Source organism: Atta cephalotes (assembly GCF_000143395.1).
Source record: "Atta cephalotes unplaced genomic scaffold scaffold00016, whole genome shotgun sequence".
Taxonomy (NCBI): domain Eukaryota; kingdom Metazoa; phylum Arthropoda; class Insecta; order Hymenoptera; family Formicidae; genus Atta; species Atta cephalotes.
The window spans coordinates 3631529-3649794 of record NW_012130080.1 but is presented as its reverse complement, the minus strand read 5'-3'; the positions used below and the strand labels follow the sequence as shown (position 1 = coordinate 3649794).

At 32.9% G+C, this 18266-nt stretch overlaps 4 protein-coding genes across 4 annotated transcripts in view; 1 reads left to right on the top strand and 3 right to left on the bottom strand.

The window, feature by feature from the left end:
- Positions 1–1826, top strand: part of LOC105618427 (G-protein coupled receptor moody) — a 7238-nt gene extending 5412 nt beyond the window's left edge. Inside the window, exons 5-8 of the mRNA XM_012199968.1 lie at positions 73–226; positions 326–525; positions 775–978; positions 1735–1826. Of these exons, the coding sequence (XP_012055358.1) occupies positions 73–226; positions 326–525; positions 775–978; positions 1735–1826 (650 nt within the window). The remainder of the gene's footprint in view (positions 1–72; positions 227–325; positions 526–774; positions 979–1734) is intronic.
- An 888-nt stretch (positions 1827–2714) lies between these two features.
- LOC105618302 (phosphotriesterase-related protein) lies at positions 2715–4674 on the bottom strand. Its single transcript, XM_012199843.1, has 7 exons — positions 4641–4674; positions 4289–4448; positions 3897–4087; positions 3627–3785; positions 3279–3443; positions 2956–3176; positions 2715–2849 (listed from the first exon to the last, which is right to left on the bottom strand). The coding sequence occupies exons 1-7, from the start codon at positions 4672–4674 to the stop codon at positions 2715–2717; spliced, it is 1065 nt and encodes a 354-aa protein (XP_012055233.1).
- Positions 4675–5877: 1203 nt separating this feature from the next.
- LOC105618301 (ras-related protein Rab-32-like) lies at positions 5878–8501 on the bottom strand. The gene is made up of 6 exons (XM_012199842.1): positions 8372–8501; positions 7998–8030; positions 7597–7693; positions 7388–7444; positions 6575–6816; positions 5878–6002 (listed from the first exon to the last, which is right to left on the bottom strand). The coding sequence occupies exons 1-6, from the start codon at positions 8499–8501 to the stop codon at positions 5878–5880; spliced, it is 684 nt and encodes a 227-aa protein (XP_012055232.1).
- Positions 8502–10925: 2424 nt separating this feature from the next.
- LOC105618300 (cell division cycle protein 27 homolog) lies at positions 10926–15984 on the bottom strand. Its single transcript, XM_012199841.1, has 13 exons — positions 15961–15984; positions 14864–14939; positions 14592–14739; positions 14138–14521; positions 13738–14059; positions 13489–13677; positions 13033–13279; positions 12759–12939; positions 12161–12386; positions 11935–12062; positions 11518–11839; positions 11283–11430; positions 10926–11053 (listed from the first exon to the last, which is right to left on the bottom strand). Exons 1-13 carry the CDS (start codon positions 15982–15984, stop codon positions 10926–10928), a joined length of 2523 nt encoding a protein of 840 aa, XP_012055231.1.
- Positions 15985–18266: the final 2282 nt, after the last annotated feature.

Sequence of the window (18266 nt, the reverse complement as noted above, 5' to 3'; positions counted from 1 at the left end):
ATATATATATATATATATATAATATTTGTTTAATGTTTTTGCTTTATTCATCACTCATTTGTACTCCATCAGGTAAATTCGATTACGATCCCAATCTGGAGACCTGCTCCATCGTCAAAGATCGTCGTGGTTATACTTCCAAGACATTCCTTTTTGTTATGGGATTTCTGATACCCTGCTTAGTGATCGTTGGCTGTTACGCTAAGATATTTTGGGTGGTGCACAAGTAATTTGATAATATTTCCGATATTTATCACGTTTACAATATGATCTTTACTGTTGCCTTGATTATATTACATTAATTAAAATTTAATCATCATTACAGATCAGAATCGCGATTGCGAAAACATGCTGGACCGACGATAAAGTCACCTCATACGCCCGGAAGGGATATCAGGGAACTCAAACAGAAGCGCAGTGAATGGAGGCTCACAAAGATGGTATTGGTAATCTTTCTCAGCTTCCTCGCGTGCTACTTACCGATCACCATTGTTAAGGTGGCCGATGCGGAAGTCAGATGTCCCGGTAAGAATTATTATTTATTGCACATCTTTTCTGAAATGAAATAACATTTCACATTCTCATCTTCATTTATCACAGCATTACCTATACGCTCAATTTTTCATTTCTATTTTCTTTTCATCCTCTTGAAAATTACAACTTATGCAATTATTATTATTTTAAATAATAAATTCATTATAATAAAAGAAATTCGTAGAAATAGTATCATCATTTTAGATTACTATTTAGCGTCGTTCCGTCAAACTGTTTCAGAGTGTCACATTCTGGGATATTTGCTATTGTACTTCGCTTCATGCGTGAATCCAATCATCTACGTAATCATGAACAAGCAATACAGGCAAGCGTATGCCGGTGTGATTGGCTGCAAGTGGATAAGGGCGACCTTAACGCCATACGGCAGCAGTGTGCCGGGTGGTGCCGGCGGTCTTCAGGCCCATCAGCATGACTACGCCCAAGGTAACTTCGAGCAACGACACGCGGTAACACTCACCAAGCTCTGACCGAGCGCGCGAGCCTAAGCGACCACTCGCTCACTTTGTAAGTCAAGGGCACCACAAGTTTGCTGCTTTCTGTTTTGATCGTCACTTTGGTACCGCTGATCAGTCTGTGTGTATATTTATATGTGTGCTAACGTCAATTAATCGCAATCCCTAATTACTGATTTTCTTCTACGCTCTGCATGTTCTTAACTCTACTTTTCATAAAATCGACACGAATAGGCGATGTCAAATTGTCGCAATCGTCCGAATGCTTCTGCACCTTCGATCATCATTATAATATAATTAATCATTAATAATGTGCTAACACACAAAAACACCTCAAGTTTTTTTATCGCAATTCGAATTTATTATTGACTCAGTTTGACTAAATGTAATTCTAATCTTCACCGCTAATTTTTTAATTAATTAAAATTAAATTATATTAATATCTATAGAATAATTATGGAATTTAATTCAAAATTTAGAGGAAAGAGTATTTTATCCTTTTATGACTTTCATGAGTTATAAAAAAATATTATATAAATGTTATATAAAACAGCTTTGTTTAATTTCATTAGTCTCTAAATAACATATACATATTATGTTATATAAAATATAGTAACTATTTAAAAATAATTTGTTTTATTATCGTTTCTCTGTACTTGTATTTGTGTATTCTATGCAACTGCGAATATTGTCATTGAAATGTAATTGTAATTTATTCCTCTGTTAGACTACTCGAAGGATTTCAGCAAAACGATGGTATCGACGGTCTCTATCGCTATGAATCCCGTGAGAAGTTCACAATTCCAGGAGGAACTGTGAGGTGGACTTCGAGAAAGTGACAAAAGACGTTTCCCGTTACAAAAAGAAGGGAGAAGAAACGGAAGATGAGAAGAAAAAGAAAGAAAAAGAAAGATTGTTATTAACTGTGCAAATAGTTATCAAGTTTGCATAATTTTTTTACCTCATCTAATATAATATAAGAAAATAAAATAATTCATAAATTATTTCGTTAAAGAGTGAAATAATACGAATGTCGAATATATTGCGTTTTTAATTTTTGAGACATTCGCGGAAGAGTCAAAAAGTTATACTTTCTGCTGGATAATGACTTTTACCAAAGATTGTCATGTGTCATTGTATTTTATAATAAAATATAAACTTTGCATTGTCTTTTATTTACATGATTATTAATTTAATAATTTTAAGCGAAAATTATGATAAACAGACAGACTATTGTAATAATAGTTTACGTTAGATTAAAATTATTTATAAAAATTCGTTGTATTTTCATGTTATATTTCATGTAAGAAGATACAATCTGTTCTCTAGGAAGATTATAAATTTTACAATTAATATTAATAAACCATTAAGCTATTTTTAATAAACAATTTTTTTCCTTTACAGAATTTAATATTGTTTTCTTATTTCAAAAGTAATATAATTTAAAAAATCAAGTTTTTTAGAAAAGAAAAAAACTATTTTTTAACTTAGCAAAAAATCATTGTTTAATATTTCAAAGAATCTTATTACTTGATATACAGATGATTCGCATTTTCATTATTCGAATAGAACAGCATTTTAGCATTGTTTATTGTTAAATTACATTTAAAATAAAAATTAATTATGAAATAATTAATGTATTCTATTAATTTACAGTTATTTGTAAAAATATCACTTTATAATTGAGCACAATTTCGCAAGATCTGTTTATTGCCGAGTAAGCCACTTCTTGGGATTCTCAACTGTTATCAGTTCAATTTCTTCCGTCGTGAAACCCTTATTTATCATGATTGGCACAACATTATTAGCGATATGAGAGTATCCGTGTCCGCCAAAATGTATCTTAAAAGTTAACAAAATGTTTTCAAATGTCTAGTCGCTGGGTCTCAAGAAAACATAAATTATATTATTATATGAAAAAACAGAAAATATTAGAGAGATCGCGTACCAGGCGATGTTTTGTGTGTATATCGTGACTCATGAGAACTCGGTCCAGTTTTTTCTCTTTCTTCAGCAGCGCAATACGTTTGACACGCTGTGCATCTGACAGAAAATCGACCAATGGATTCAGCTGATAGAAAGAGCATTCGGTGCCGAACAGATCGAACTGGATATAACATTTGGTAGCATCAGCGAATTCCATGAGCTGCTCCTTTTTTATTAACGTACCTATCAAATTAATTTGATTAATCGCAGTGATACAATGAAATGGATATCTAAATTAAAAGTTAAAAATAATGAAAAAAAAGAAAAAAATTGTGACTCTCTTACGATCAACGTGAGACATAATAGCTCTGCTCACATCTCCACCCGCTTCTTGATAGATCCTCATTATTTCCATGGGCGCAGATGCATTCCTTCCAGGATGAAAGCTCACGGAGCAACGTAATTGAGCTTGGACCTCAGCAGTTGCACAAATGGCACGTTTTTCAAAGTCTAATATAGAAATAATTTTTATAATATTTTAGTGCATTTTATATATGCATGTATTTTAATATAATAATATATGTAATATTTTGATACAAGTTTTGCTGAAAATAGAATGATTCGCAAATAATTAATGTAGTAATAATTGTGAAAAACATTCGATAACTTGTTTAAATACAATTGCGTGTATACCTTCGATCGGCCAAGTACTGCCAACTTCTCCGATAAATCCTGCTTTTACTTCGGGATATTCCAAGCAACCTTCTTCCAACTCTTTGCACATTAGGTTGTACATTTCTTCTTTGGTCATATTAAGAGTCGATGCGTTTTGTGTATTGGCGAGGTAATGGCCTGTTTAAATTGAGAAAATTTATAATAAATAATATATACAATATATTATTATGTGATTCTAAATTATATTTTATTAAATAAAATAATATTATTACACATATCATACTATACCGGTTCCCGCAATCACGTTAACTCCCAAGGACTGGCTGATGTTCTTCATTAAAAAAATATCACGTTTCAAACCGTGGCTACTATTGTCTACGATAGTTCCGCCACCGGCCTCTTTAAATAATTCTACGTCCTTATAGACAGCTTTTGCCGTGTCATCACCGTAAAATTCCAAGTTATATAAGCTGCTATATCTGATGTAAAACAGTTAAATCCATATTTATTATCTTTAACATAATTTTTATTAATTTAATTATTTATTTCTTGTATGAACATTTTATACGAAACGGACTATGAGTAATGTGATATTTTCGGATCTAAAGCGGGACTATTTTATTTTATTAAACGAAGGGAGAGTAGATAATTTGAAAGTAAGGTATTTCGATTAGACTTACGGATACTGTCGAACGTATCCGACATCTTGGAGAGATAAGCTGCCGGCAGGGAAACGTTTAAGATGTTTCGGCGGTGGTATGTAAAATTTGCGAAAATCAAGAGCCAGATGTTCATGTGTTAGCGTTTTCCCAAGCTCGGATAACCGTTTACTTCCTAGCACTGTATCGGAAAATATAACAACAAACTTAAGTTCCACTATCCAAATCTAACACAATAAAAATAAAAAAGAAATTATTTTTTTCTTAAGTATTTAATTTCGTTATTCCACTTCTTAATTTTCCTTACTTAAAATATAATTTACTTCCTTATCTATAATTTACTTATCTTCTTTCTTGCTTAATGTACGCTTACCCGTATTTACACCATCCAGAAAGTTGTCAGTCATTATTATTCTTTATTTCCGTTATGAATAAAGACAGAATTTAATCTCTATATTCTGCACTTCACGAATTGAAAAAAATACAATTAAACGCGCATTCTAAACTTCCATAAGCTTAGAATCGGTCGCTTAATGGCGTACATTGATCTCTATGAGTTACGATGCAACACTAACTTATAACTATTGCGACGGATTATACTTTCCTTCAAATCGACCTAACTCAACCTGAAAACGGTCATTATCTCTATGCGATCGGCGCTATTCTTAAATACTTAAATGTTTCTGTACTCTTAAATGCCTGATAAAATAGTATCAAAGTTACAGCGAGTAGAATTAACTTACTTAAAATATGTGTTTGTATGTAAGCTTGTGCGTTATCATAATTTACAAGCAAAAATAACAATATTTGCAAAATGTCTTTCATGTTTATTGCATCTGACATTCTAAATGCCAGTAATAAAGAACAAATTAGAAAATCATTTATTTTTTGCTTTTAGCAAATAAAAACTATGTTTCAAATTAATTTAAGCAAAAAAAATTACACTTTATTGTTAATTTTAAATTATTCAAAGTTTATTATAAACGTGACATGTCAATTTATAAACAGAACATTATTAATTATATTAGCATGGTTGCAAATGTAAATGATATAACGGAATCTTCCATTTATTTTTTCGGTTGCTTTTAAATATTAATATTTCAGAGAATTAATTTAGATTTAATTAAAAGAACAATCCCATGATAAGTTTCATTGCAATTATTTTTTATCTATTATTTATTATATATGTAAATTTATAAGAGGACATTATTATAGCATGGCGGATAAATGATAATAGCATCTTTTATTTTCATGGAATTTCGCAGAATTTGAAAAATTTTTTATTTAATTAAAAATTACTTTTTCGATTTTAAATAAAAAAGGATAATTATTAATAAGTTCATCATGTTATTTTCTGTAATTTATTTACGTAAATTTATAAAGAGGACATTGTAACGCGCGGCCAACAAATGATAATAGCAATGGTTATCACATAAAGCAAATGTGACTATGACAATATGTATAAATCTTTCAATGATACACTTTCATAGCTTCGTTTTATCATCATATTACCACCGTGTTTGATGATCTCGCAATTATCTGTTCATGACGTTGATTTATGTGTATTCTCAATAATTCTAAAATGATGGTCCATACATGTAAACATCGCTCTATTTGCAGCATATAGATTTTTCGCGACTGAACGTGCTTTCGTGCCGTAATTGAATTGAGTCTCGTATACCATTGTCGAATCTTGAGCTTAGCACCTTGTCCACCAAATAGCGTATCGCTGTTTCTGCAAAGAAGGATATTGAATTAAGAATGTTTTTCGATTAAAATAAAAAAAATACCGAAATGTACAAATTATATATTGTATTAAAGGGCCATTTAAGAAAAGTGATGTATCTTGCGGAAACATTGGGAATGTAGAAGAAAAATCATATACATATAATATATCAAAGATAATCTAAAAGTCTAAAAAATCAAGACATCAAAATATTTCGATAATCAATCAAAAATTATTAGTATTTAAACATGATAAATATAATGAGATAAATGTGCTCGTTATTTAAGGCTAGAATTTAGTCTCCTCCAACATCCCTTTTTAATTAGTAATAGCATACAAATTTTTTTATAGAAGTAAAACAATAATGTGTAAGCTCTTACAATTATAATTATTCTGTCTTTTGTATCTATTTCTTTTAATATTATTAACAATTAAAAACATTAATGATAATACTAATAATTACTAATAATTACTTTTCAAACATTAATAGATGTTTATGCAATAAGTAAGATAATAACTTTTTTAAGGATATAAAAATATACGAGAAAATTACGCAGAGGATAAGCTGATCGTCCACCTACCAACATTGGTGTTGTTTTTCGCGGAAGTCGCGTACCAAGCGTGTATCTTGTTCTCTCTGCAAAACTTAGAGATCTGCTCGTCGGTCACGGCGACCGATATGTCGCACTTATTCGCCAGGAGTACGACTGGTATACCCGAGCCATCTGGCAGTGCGACCTTCTCCCTGAGATCGTTTAGCCACTTCTTCATCGACTGGAAGGTCGCCGCTCGTGAGATGTCGAATACGAGAGCCGCGGCTACCCTACATATACGTCAAATCAATGAACGAAATTGACAAAAAAAAATTAAATTATTACAAATAAAAAATACAGTTGAGATTTTTCAGATTTAGTCAAATATAAAACATCTAATCTTAATTACTTCGATGAGTCATACACTGTTAGATATGAAAGGAACAATGACAACCAAATCTCTTGAGTTAAACAACATCTTATTTTTAACTTCTATGTATGTGAAATGTAAGTCAATTCATTTCTATGATTTCAAAATATAAACATCCTTGTAATTAACGTATGCCATAATAAATTAAATTTAAGTCAAATTTAATATATTTTTTTGAGTTAAATTGTTTGTTTCATTGTTTTACTTAAAACGACTTATTTGAATAGCAATGATAACCTATAGAAATGATTAAAAATAACTCAAACTGGATATAATTTGACGTTATAATATAAAAAAACAGTGTACCTTTTAATTGGAGCCAAGTACGTCTATTTATGATAATAAATGTATTTAATACAAAAGAAACAAACTAAAAGAAACAAACTAAATATCCAAGCGAATAATAAAAGATATATTAAAGTCATATTTACGCGTATTTATAATAGACCCTTGTCATGTATCCAAATCTCTCGTGACCAGCGATGTCCCTAAAATTAATCCAAAAATTAATTATTTAAATCGTCTTTATAATTATATATTTTGCGGGATTAAGAATAATTTCGAGGGGTCGCAAAATACATGCGGGAGCCCTTGAAGACAATAAAATAGCAAACAATATAAATTATACGTCTACAAGTACCATAGCTGTAAGTTTATTTTAGTTTGCGGATCCCAATCGAGCGTTTTTATCGCAAAATCAGCGCCTATGGTAATCTTGTAATTCGAGGAGAACTTTCCTGGAAAAGACAGTTTCGAGAGTGTGCGCCGGTGACGTCCGGATTAATAGTGTCGTATCGCAGCTGCAGTGTTTGACGCATGTAACGTTAAGACGGATAAGCCGGCTTGCGCGCATTTCTCTTTCCCTTTTCTAAATGTACGTTCCCGCAATACCTATCCTCTCACGATATGCAATCCACGATTGTGATTGCGATTAAACGCATGTTACGTTTAAACTTTTCGGAAATTTCTTGCGAAACGATTCTGGGCAAGAATTGTTAATTAATTTCGATAATGGGCAAGAGACAAATTGCGACAAATTACCTTCCGTATATCTTCTGACCAGCGCAGTTTTGCCTAAAATAAATAATTTCTGTAAAAATCTAAATGGGAAAACTATTAAAATAAAGCTTGCGTTAAATTCTGTGAGAGAACTAGAATTTAAAGGTACCAAAAAGGATTAGCACCAATTATATAGAAAATTAGATCCGGTGAAATAAACTAGTTTTCAAATATAATGTAGCTTATATAACGTAGTGAACGAAAAATATAACAGACACGAGATTCAATAATGAATAGTTTTTGAGCTATCAATTTGTTTTATATTTTTAATACATCTTTTGATATAAAAAATTGTATTTCAAATTTATATTTCAAATAATGTAAGTTTATCAATTGTGCATTTCGCCGTGACTCACCGACACCGTAATCGCCAATGACGAGGAACTTGAAGAGGTGTTCCTTGTGGCCGAAGTTGGACAGGACGACATCAGAGTCCCTCCTAGACTCTCGTGGAGTCGTGCTCGCCATGTGATCCGTTCGTCTCATCGATTCGATTGCTTCAACAACACACTTTGCAAACCACTGTCGGATTCTTGTCAACGGTAATAAACGATAACAGAAGAAGACGAAAGAGACGGACGACCCCGCGGGTCGCGTCCACCGTCTCGCTCCCCTCTTAGGCAGTAGTTCGTATCAGCAATCATTTTCTCTGTTATCTCACCTCACCGTAAACACGCTGCCGTCTTTCTTATGATTTTTATATACGCTACAAATTTTTCATTAAATTTTTTTAAAATCTTTTCGCCACGCAAGAAATCAATGTTAAATGTATTGGACAAATAGGTGAGGAGTGAAGTCGTCAAGATAGTTTCGTAAAAAGTGCAGGCCTTTATTTTGCGCATACACCTCTTTGTAACGAGTAACACGGCAGCGATTGTTGGCTTCGATCGAACCTTCTCGGTTTCTGTATGGCGGTGGCTGGGTAAAGGCGAGCCAGACATCATCACATACATTTACACGCGCGTATTGGTTTTCCTAAACTCTTTGGAAGATAGTTACGACTCCATTTCCGCTCGGCAATTAAACGTATGTGAATCAAACAATAAATAACGATTAGACGTCGTTAATAAATAACGAGATTAGATGTAATATCGGACATATGCAAAGAGATCTCCACCCTCGCTCCCATTTTGTTCCCTGTCAAAAACGCAGGGATGAATGTGGAACGCGAAGGAGATACGAAAAAGAGATAAATATAAATAAATAAATTGAAAAGGGACAAAGACATACACACAGTGTGAATACTAACTCTAAGATTGTAAGGGGTGATTCCTCACACAAATTTAAGACAAAAACTGCATATGCCCGAAATAGTAGTTTGATTAGTTCCAAAATCAAAGATACAAGGTATCAAAGTTGAAGGCAAAGATTCTTTTTCAAAAATTTCCAAAATTATTCAGAATATTTTGATGAAATTTTGAACATGTGAAAATATATGTTATATGAAATTTCCATCTTAAATTTACATGAGAAATCACCCTTTAAAATCGTGTAGAGTATTCATCCCGTATAAAGGAGCGGAAGAAACAGGATACGCGTATCTGCGTGCATCACATAGACGTATTTTTTAGTCGACGATTTGTGTACAACTTATTTCTTTTTTTCCGTGTGACGTCTTTCGTTTAATTACGTGTACAATATAAAATGTTACAGTCACGCGCGACGGATGCCAGCGCACTTAGGATCACAACTCAATTCGTTTAAAATTAAAAATAAACGTATATTATTTATATATACGCCGTTCCTCCTAATGCAATACGTTGCGATCTCTGTTCCAGCAAATTCGACGATATTCGAGGAGTAACGACACAATTTGCATTGTACACTTAATATCGATACGAAGACCGACGCCGTAAACATCATAAATTCTGTCCAGCACTATTAAGAATATAATCCGACGAGTATTTCTATATATATATAGACATTTGCGAGGCGAGTTATGCTAAATTCCGGATATCAGGTCGAGATCGAAAAACCGAATGTAATCGCGCGATTACTGAACCACCGAAATCGCAGTCGCGGTGTTTCGGACTCGTATGTTCGATCAATCGAGGGGATCTTCATGACGAGAATTGCACGATCGTCTAGCGGCCGCTCTGACGCCGAGCAGCCAACGATACCTTCACAATCACTAAATCAACAATGATAATCATACAAATAATAATGGTAATGATAGCGCTAATAGTAATAGTAATCATAGCGGTAAATACACAGTAATAATAATTTACATTTACACAAGACTCTTCTTCCTTATTCGCGAACAATTAATCATATTACTAACTATATATGACATGCTTACGGTTATATTCGTTCACCTTATCGCAATATCGTGATACAGTCTCTATTCAACCGTAAATCTTTAATATCTTGTCGCGAATTAAATCGATCCTTTTCCTTCCTTTTTTATTATAATCAAGCCTGATTAAAGCCAAACTCTTTACGAGTTCTCGTCTCTGAATCACGTTTGACTTAAAGTGACTTATTCGCGAAACGGGACGAGGTACAAGAAAGAGAGAGATTAAGAGCGCATGAAAAAATAGAAAAGATAATCAAACAATCGTAAAAAAATATACAGAGGCGAACGCGTAATATACAGTCGATGGATACGACATGCGAGTCTTCTATTTTTGCGAAAACATCGCATCCGTGTATATATAAGAATTCCCGAATTCGTGCAAAATAAAAGGAAAATTTGATGATGCAGAAAAATAATATAATTCTTTTTAACCGAATTATATGTATCGTATGGAATAGTTTGCAAAGATGTCGACAACCGTTCAATTTAAATCAATGATCGCGCATCAGTGACTCCGACTAAGCAAAGCGAGATTGGCGAAAAATGATTTGGATGACTGATAATGAGGGTGGTAACGCTCCATCTCTTTTTCACGGAAGTCTTCCTGCATATTTTCATAAACTATCGTCGCTGTCATCGGCATGAGGTTCGACCGAGACATTTCCGGCAAGTGGCGCGGCACTTCCTTCTCTACTAGTTTCAATATCCTGTTCCATTGAGTTACTTTGTGCTTGCTGTTCATCTATAAGAATAAAATAATTTTGAGAAATTGGAAATTAATTATATAAATCATTATATTTTATTTATAAATCATTATTATTAATAATATATATTTGTGTGATAAAAATATTATGAACCCTCCTTCCCATTTTACTTATATAAAATAGCAAATAATATTTTTAACATAAATGATCTTAAGGTTTTAAATAATTAAAATTTCGTAGCTCTCACTATATCTGATAACTACATACCTGATTGTGTCGGCGGAGAGTCATCATCTCCTTGACCTGGACTCAATATAGCCTCCTTAATTTGACTATTAACACCTTTTGGATCTAAATCTGTTGCCCAACTAAAGTACATTAACGCAAGATGGGTATTGCCTAATTTTTTATGCACCTATTGCAAATATAAAAGTATATTTATATAAGAGAAATTAAAAACATCAAAATAAAAAAAAATCTGTTCGATTAACTGATCTCTTACTTTTCCTATCGAATAATAGACTAGAGATTCTTTGGGTATAATATTCTTTAGCTCCTCGAATTCTCTTAAAGCTTCCATATGTCGACCAATAGAGAAGTTAATGCTCGCACGATGGAATTTACATAAAGTATTATCCGGATCATTCATTAGTGCAGTGTTCAAAGTTTTCAACGCCTGATCGGTTTTCTTCAGGGCGTGTTGCACGACACCTATATGACACATCAACGCAGAATTCTGCGGGTTTATTTGTAAGGCCCGTTTGAAGTGTAATTCTGCTAAACTGTATTGCTCCTGTTTCGAAAATATCGTTCCTAATCCGAACCTTTAATGACATGGAAAAATGTTTTACATACGAATTCAGATGGCAATCAAAAAATATGAAACATTATGGTAGTAACGAAATTTTTTAGTACTTACCATGCATTATAATGTCTGGGATCGAGTCTGATGGCGTTACGAAAAGCAGTAATCGCTTTATCTAATTCCTCAGTCAAAACGTATTCATGCCCTAGTAATGTATAGGCGTATGGAAAATTAGGATCCACCTAATAAGTAATCAGAGAATGAGAATATATTACTTTCAATAGAATAAGTCGTATATGCAATGTTAGAATTTACACCACGATTAAGATTGACGCATTACCTGAATAGCTCTTTGGAAAAATTTGATCGCAGTTTCATGTTCTGTTTGCGCCGAGAAGAGATTGCCCGTGGCGCACCATGCCGCCGCCGAATTACGGTCTTGGGAAACTAAATCTTGAGCAAGCGTAGATAACTGTACTTCCGCGTGTAGATGCCACAGAACAGTGCTATAAATCTCCATCAATTCTGTCCTCTGTGGCTCTAACTGTCGTACTTCAGCAAAATAACTTTGCACGAAAAAAATGAAGCAAACAGAATTAAAAAAAAAGAGAATTAAAGAGAAATACAAGATTTGTTCTCATCACATGCGATATATTCCAACATGCTCCTACCACAGCTCTTATTCAAACACACTCGAGTAGGAACTATGGAGCATGTTGGAGTATGTCAGAGCATGCGACGCGAACCTATAATGTATCAGAAAAATACCCTTAAATGTATCGGAAAAGAAATCTGTTATTGTAATTGAACTTCTAATGTTTCGTTTTTTTCATTTTTTCGCTCTAAAGTTTGAACGTACGTCTATTTCATTATACATGGAAAAAAGTGCCAAAATCAATATATTTCTTTAATAGCAATAATTAATATAAATTTATTACCTAGCAGCCTTTTTATAATCCATCATTTCAAAATGTGCACGAGCTAGCATAGAAAGTACCCAGCCCGTATTGTAGTGTCGTGACGGCAGTATACTTAGTATATGAGCCGCATGCGTACATTTGAACTGACTCAAGTGCTGATACGCCATTCCTAATTCTCGTAACAAAGACATCAATCCCTCTGAAAAATTACAGACAAAAACATTTTAAATTATGCTACAGAAAAATATCAAATATATTATAAAAATAAATTAATTAAATATAATTAACATACCTGCTGATTGCTTTTGTAATGTTATACCAGAGTGAATATTATTATTTTGGGCGTTAAGAGCGTTTGCATTAGCCACAGCTTTCTCAGATGTGATTGTTTCGCTTTTCTCCTTTTCGTTCCTATTCCTCTCGTTTAACTCATTAAAGTTGGTTTTGTTTAAATTCGCCTTGGCTAGTCTCGCTTTCGTTTTCCGAGACGGAGACTTTGGAGTTGCAAATTTATTCCTATTAGGTGACTTATTATTTTCCTGAAATATATATGTGTCATATCAAATCGACAGTAATCGATAGAATGTGTAATAGACACCGATAGAGAATGTAAAAAAAAAGATAAATGAATTAATCAAGATGAATGTCTAATAATATTTTTTGTGTAAATTTTACAATTTCTAGTTCAGAAGTAGAAGAAATAAACAAATTGTACCAAATTGTAACAAATTGAACAAAAAAATTGTACCTTTACAGAATTATGGCTGAAAAGACGTGACGATCGTCTAACATTGGTGCCCTGAAATGTCGGTGATGGAGGTGAAGTCGGATTAGCTGCTGTTACTGTCACAATATTGGCAGTATTGCTTGTATTACCCGATTGGGAAAATACTGATTTGCCTTGTTGCAACGGTGTTTCTTTTCTTGACATTAATTGCTGAAAGATGTAAAAAAATTAGTTACTATACGCATTACGTTACTGAAAGATTGCACTCACCCCTACATGAGCTCTTAGACTACTGACGCGTTTCGCCAAGCTCTTTTGGTCATTGGCTTCTGTGAGAGTCGTATGCGAAGGTGGAACTGTCTGCTCGGGTGTATTGTTCTCTAATGGTAAAATACCGAAGCTAGGCGTGAGTGGACTCATGGAATTACTGAACATACTGCGATAACGCGATAGTTTCGTCCTCGGTGATATCGAAGAACAATTACTGTAGTGAATCGACGCATTTTGTGGTGACTCCTCTATAGAGGAACACAATCGCACCTGAGGTGCTTGACCGCAATTTATTAGCGTTGATGCTATCGTCACGGGGGTACTGTAATGCACAAAATAAAATGTTAAATATTAATAAACTATTAATTAAAAATAAAAATTATTATAATTATGTATGTACCTGTTAGTGCCATTCAATATAGGTGTATTGTTGCCATTATTTCCAGGTACGATAAGATCTGGTTCAGTGACATAGCTAAGCGTGGATACAGTACCATGGCACATAGCGAAAGAGTCTAATTTATCTAACTGAAAAACCTTAGCAGGATCCACCTTCTCGCCAACATTACAAAGTTCTTCAAACGAGTGCCAGAGGAAGGGATTTAATTTCAAAGCCAACTTATGGGCTTCATTACCTCTCGCAGTACGCATCATTTTATAATAAATTTTTGCTATTATTTGCAAAGAAAAGCATGCCTGTTCTCCAAATTGAGTTATTATTTCTTCCAAGTTTTTCAGTTGTTTGTAATATCCACCAATTATCGCGGCTTCTGCTTCCGCATATCTAAAAATTTTTAAAAGATCAACACATGTTCTTAATATACACAATAAAAAGAAAATGTCATGTTACTTACTTTTCCAAATCATAACAACATTTTGCTAGTAAAAATCTACATTGTGCCGAATTGGGTGCCTTCTGAGATAATAAGGCATAAGCTTGCCTAACCCGACCAGAACGATAGTAACATGTTGCCAAAAGAAATAAACTTTCCTCCGTGTCCACTACGATATTGATGTGATATGATATAATAATACATTAGTATGTATATAATTAGTATAAATATAATCAAATTTATTATAAAAATATGAGAATAATGTAATCAATAAACAAGGTAGATAATGCTACCTTCTGCACATAACCGTTCCGCCAGGAATATAGCATCTGGATAAGCATAATGATTCAAACAATGCCATATGGCCGCCTAAAATTGAAAAATTCAACATTTATCTTAATAACTGATTGTGCAATAGTAATAAATAATTAATTAAATAAAAAAATTAAAATATTTAGAAAAAAATATTTGTGTAATATATAAGATTTCTTCAGATTTCAATATAATGTTAGAGAGAAGTGTAATTTTTTACATTATTACATAAATGATGAAATATATTAATAGGTGCATCCAAAAGCACGATCACTCACTGAGCGCTCAGTGAGTTTTTGTATCTGATCTATATTTTAGTTCTAACGAAATATATCAAGAGCTTATTGAGCATTCAGTGATTTTGGATGAACCCAATGTTACTTGATCTTTAAAATGCGTATTTAAAAGAATTATTTTAATTATCTATATATAATGTAAAATATATTCAATTAACATTCTTTGAATTGATAAGATGGCATACAACGTATACTGTATTACATTTAATTCTAGGTAATAGCATCTTATTATTTATCTGATACATGCACAATATTCAAATTTATTAATATAATTTGCAAACATAATGTAATAAGTTAATTTTTTTTAATAATCTGGAAGATCGCAATGAATATATATAAATTCTAGAAATGTTTTCTTTCTCATATTTAATTTCCAAGTAACCATCTACCAAAATTCTTAAGAATGGCATTTCTTAAAAATTTCATGATTATTTATAGCCAGGATCCTCCTTTGCTCTGCTCATTTTTCTGTGATAAGGTAAACAGACTCAAAGTTGTATGTTTAGAGTATCATTAAAGTCGAATAAATAACGAGAGCGAAAGAACTGTCTTTAAGAGACAATCCTGCCTTTAAGAGGCGACCATCGTGGAAATCATTCGACGCGATCAAAGCCGTCGAGGTACGAATGAACACGCCCGATCGGCGAGACGTCAACGTGTGGATGCGGCCCGATGTACAAAATCTCGCATGTCACAGCGGTGAGGAAGTTCAAGAAAAATTCAACACTTTTACTTTTCTCTCCTCCTCCTCCTCCTCCATCACTCTTTTTCTCTTCCATTACCTGCACTGGCTCCTGCACGATCATCGTTCACACTCCGCGAGCGTGATCATAAAAGAACGTCTGGCCCTCCGGGCGCGCCTCGGTGAGAATTTAACGGTGGAATATTTCGGAAGATCCGAAGACTCGGGGACGACCAATGGTGTGTGTATAAAAATTTCTCAGGAGTCCATCTTTACTTCGATTCTTTTGAAGTAAGCGACTGCTCACTCAGGTCGAAGGGCCGCCAACCTCGGCGCTGGAGGGATAGGAGTTTTACCGTTAAATTTCACGGCGATTGGCAATACATTTGTTAAACAGGTTCTATATTAGTTGCAAGCCGATCATAAGTTTGTTGCGACAACCAATCTGAAGCTTGCATTTTGATATCAACGCTTCATATTGACTATCGACTTACAATGTAGACCCGGCTTTATAGCAACAAGGATCACGTAGTTAAAGTTGAAGCTTGTTAATTTTGATCACGTGATTCTTTTTTATCGCTGAATGGAGGGTTGAGTGGTTTATAAAAATACCTTTATTTATTATATCAGCTGTAGACCAGCGCGATGTTCGTTGCATGCGACATGCAATATCTAATGAGCGAATAGCTTCACCGATGTTTTCATTCTAAAATTATATGCTCATTGGCTATCACGTGGCTCGCACGCGACGAAAATCGCGCTATCTGCGGCCGGCATAACCAATCAGTAATCGGTAAAACACGAAAAATGGCAGCGAATCGTTTCTGATTGATTGTGTGATCACGTGTATGCGCCTCATAGAACTTCATGGGGTTTCGATCGGAATTATTTCGTTTTTCTATAATTTCTTTAGAAAATACAAGAGAAATGTAGGGAATAATTAATTTATTTTGATTGAAACCCATTCGAAACAATTTTATAATACGCCCAGGAATATTGAAATACTAGAGAGACTGATGATAGCGCCTGACGGAACTGCCGGAAAGTTGTAGCGTCTTTAATCTATGCCTAGCAAGAATGGATTGAAATAAATTGAAATGGATTCAGATTTTCAGAAATATTGATTCACGGATGTTAAAATGAATGCTTTTTTTATTCATTTATAGGAATTGCATGAAGTATATCTCTATGCCTTTCAATCTAAAAATAATATTGGCTTTTTCTGTGCATTGTGAATTACTCAAAATTTTGAAAAGGAAATTCAGTTTTTCAATCGAATTGCATCCAATTGAATCTAATTTGAATCCAATTGAATCCAATTAAATCTAAAAAAAGTATTTACTATTTAAAATACGCATTCGGATAGAAAAAAATTTCAATCCATTTTAATTCATTCTCGTTTGCTAAGTATTTCGATCAATTACATAATTTTTATGTAATTAATTATAATTATATGGATGAGCCCAGTTTCACAACTGATGGTTAATTCTTAATCGAGGTTCAAATTCATTCATTATCATTCCAATTCTAGAATTGGGATAATTGAAAAGAGATAATGAATAAGTTCAACCTCGGTTAAGAGTTCATCAGAAACTGTGTATTCCACAATACATTTCTGGTAGGTTGAAATTCTTATTCTCTGTTCCCTGTGCGGAGCTCCTTAACCGTCAGTGAAACTGCCTCACAAATCTTTTTAATGATTCCTCATAATTCTTCATACGAAATATAAATGATTCCGTGTAAGAATGTTTAATTCACCTCCGATTGATTTTTTTCGGCTAAAAACATGATGTAAAAATGATTAATTAATTACAATTAATTGAATGACTCACAAATCTTTTCAATTGCATCTTTAAAACTCTTTATTTGAAATACAAATGTTTTTTGGAATAGTAGTTCTTTTAACCGGTGTACTTATTCGATCAAGTACATATGAATAGCCGCGTATGTTGTGTACGATGTGTATCTACGATGTGTTCTAGGCATGTTCTCATTTTTGCGTTTAAAATGTAAATGTGGAAACGACGGAGGGCAATAAAAGATTAAAAATAGTGAATTTATTAATATAAATTTTTACTAAAATTTCTACTTCTAAATTTAAAAAACTAAATTTTTTAAAATTCTCTAAAGCTAAAATTTTTTAAATGCTCAGCAGCCAATGAAATAATTCGTAGAATATCTAAAGATAAATTTAAGAAAGTTTTAAATATAAGGCCTAATTATGAATACGGATATAAGTGTCTAGAAAATATCTTACAATGTTAACAAAAAATAATTGTAAATTATAATTATGTAAATTCATCACATTATATATATATATATATATATATATATATATATATATATATATATATATATAATAATTAAATANANNTAGAAAGTATATTAATAATACTTACTTATTTA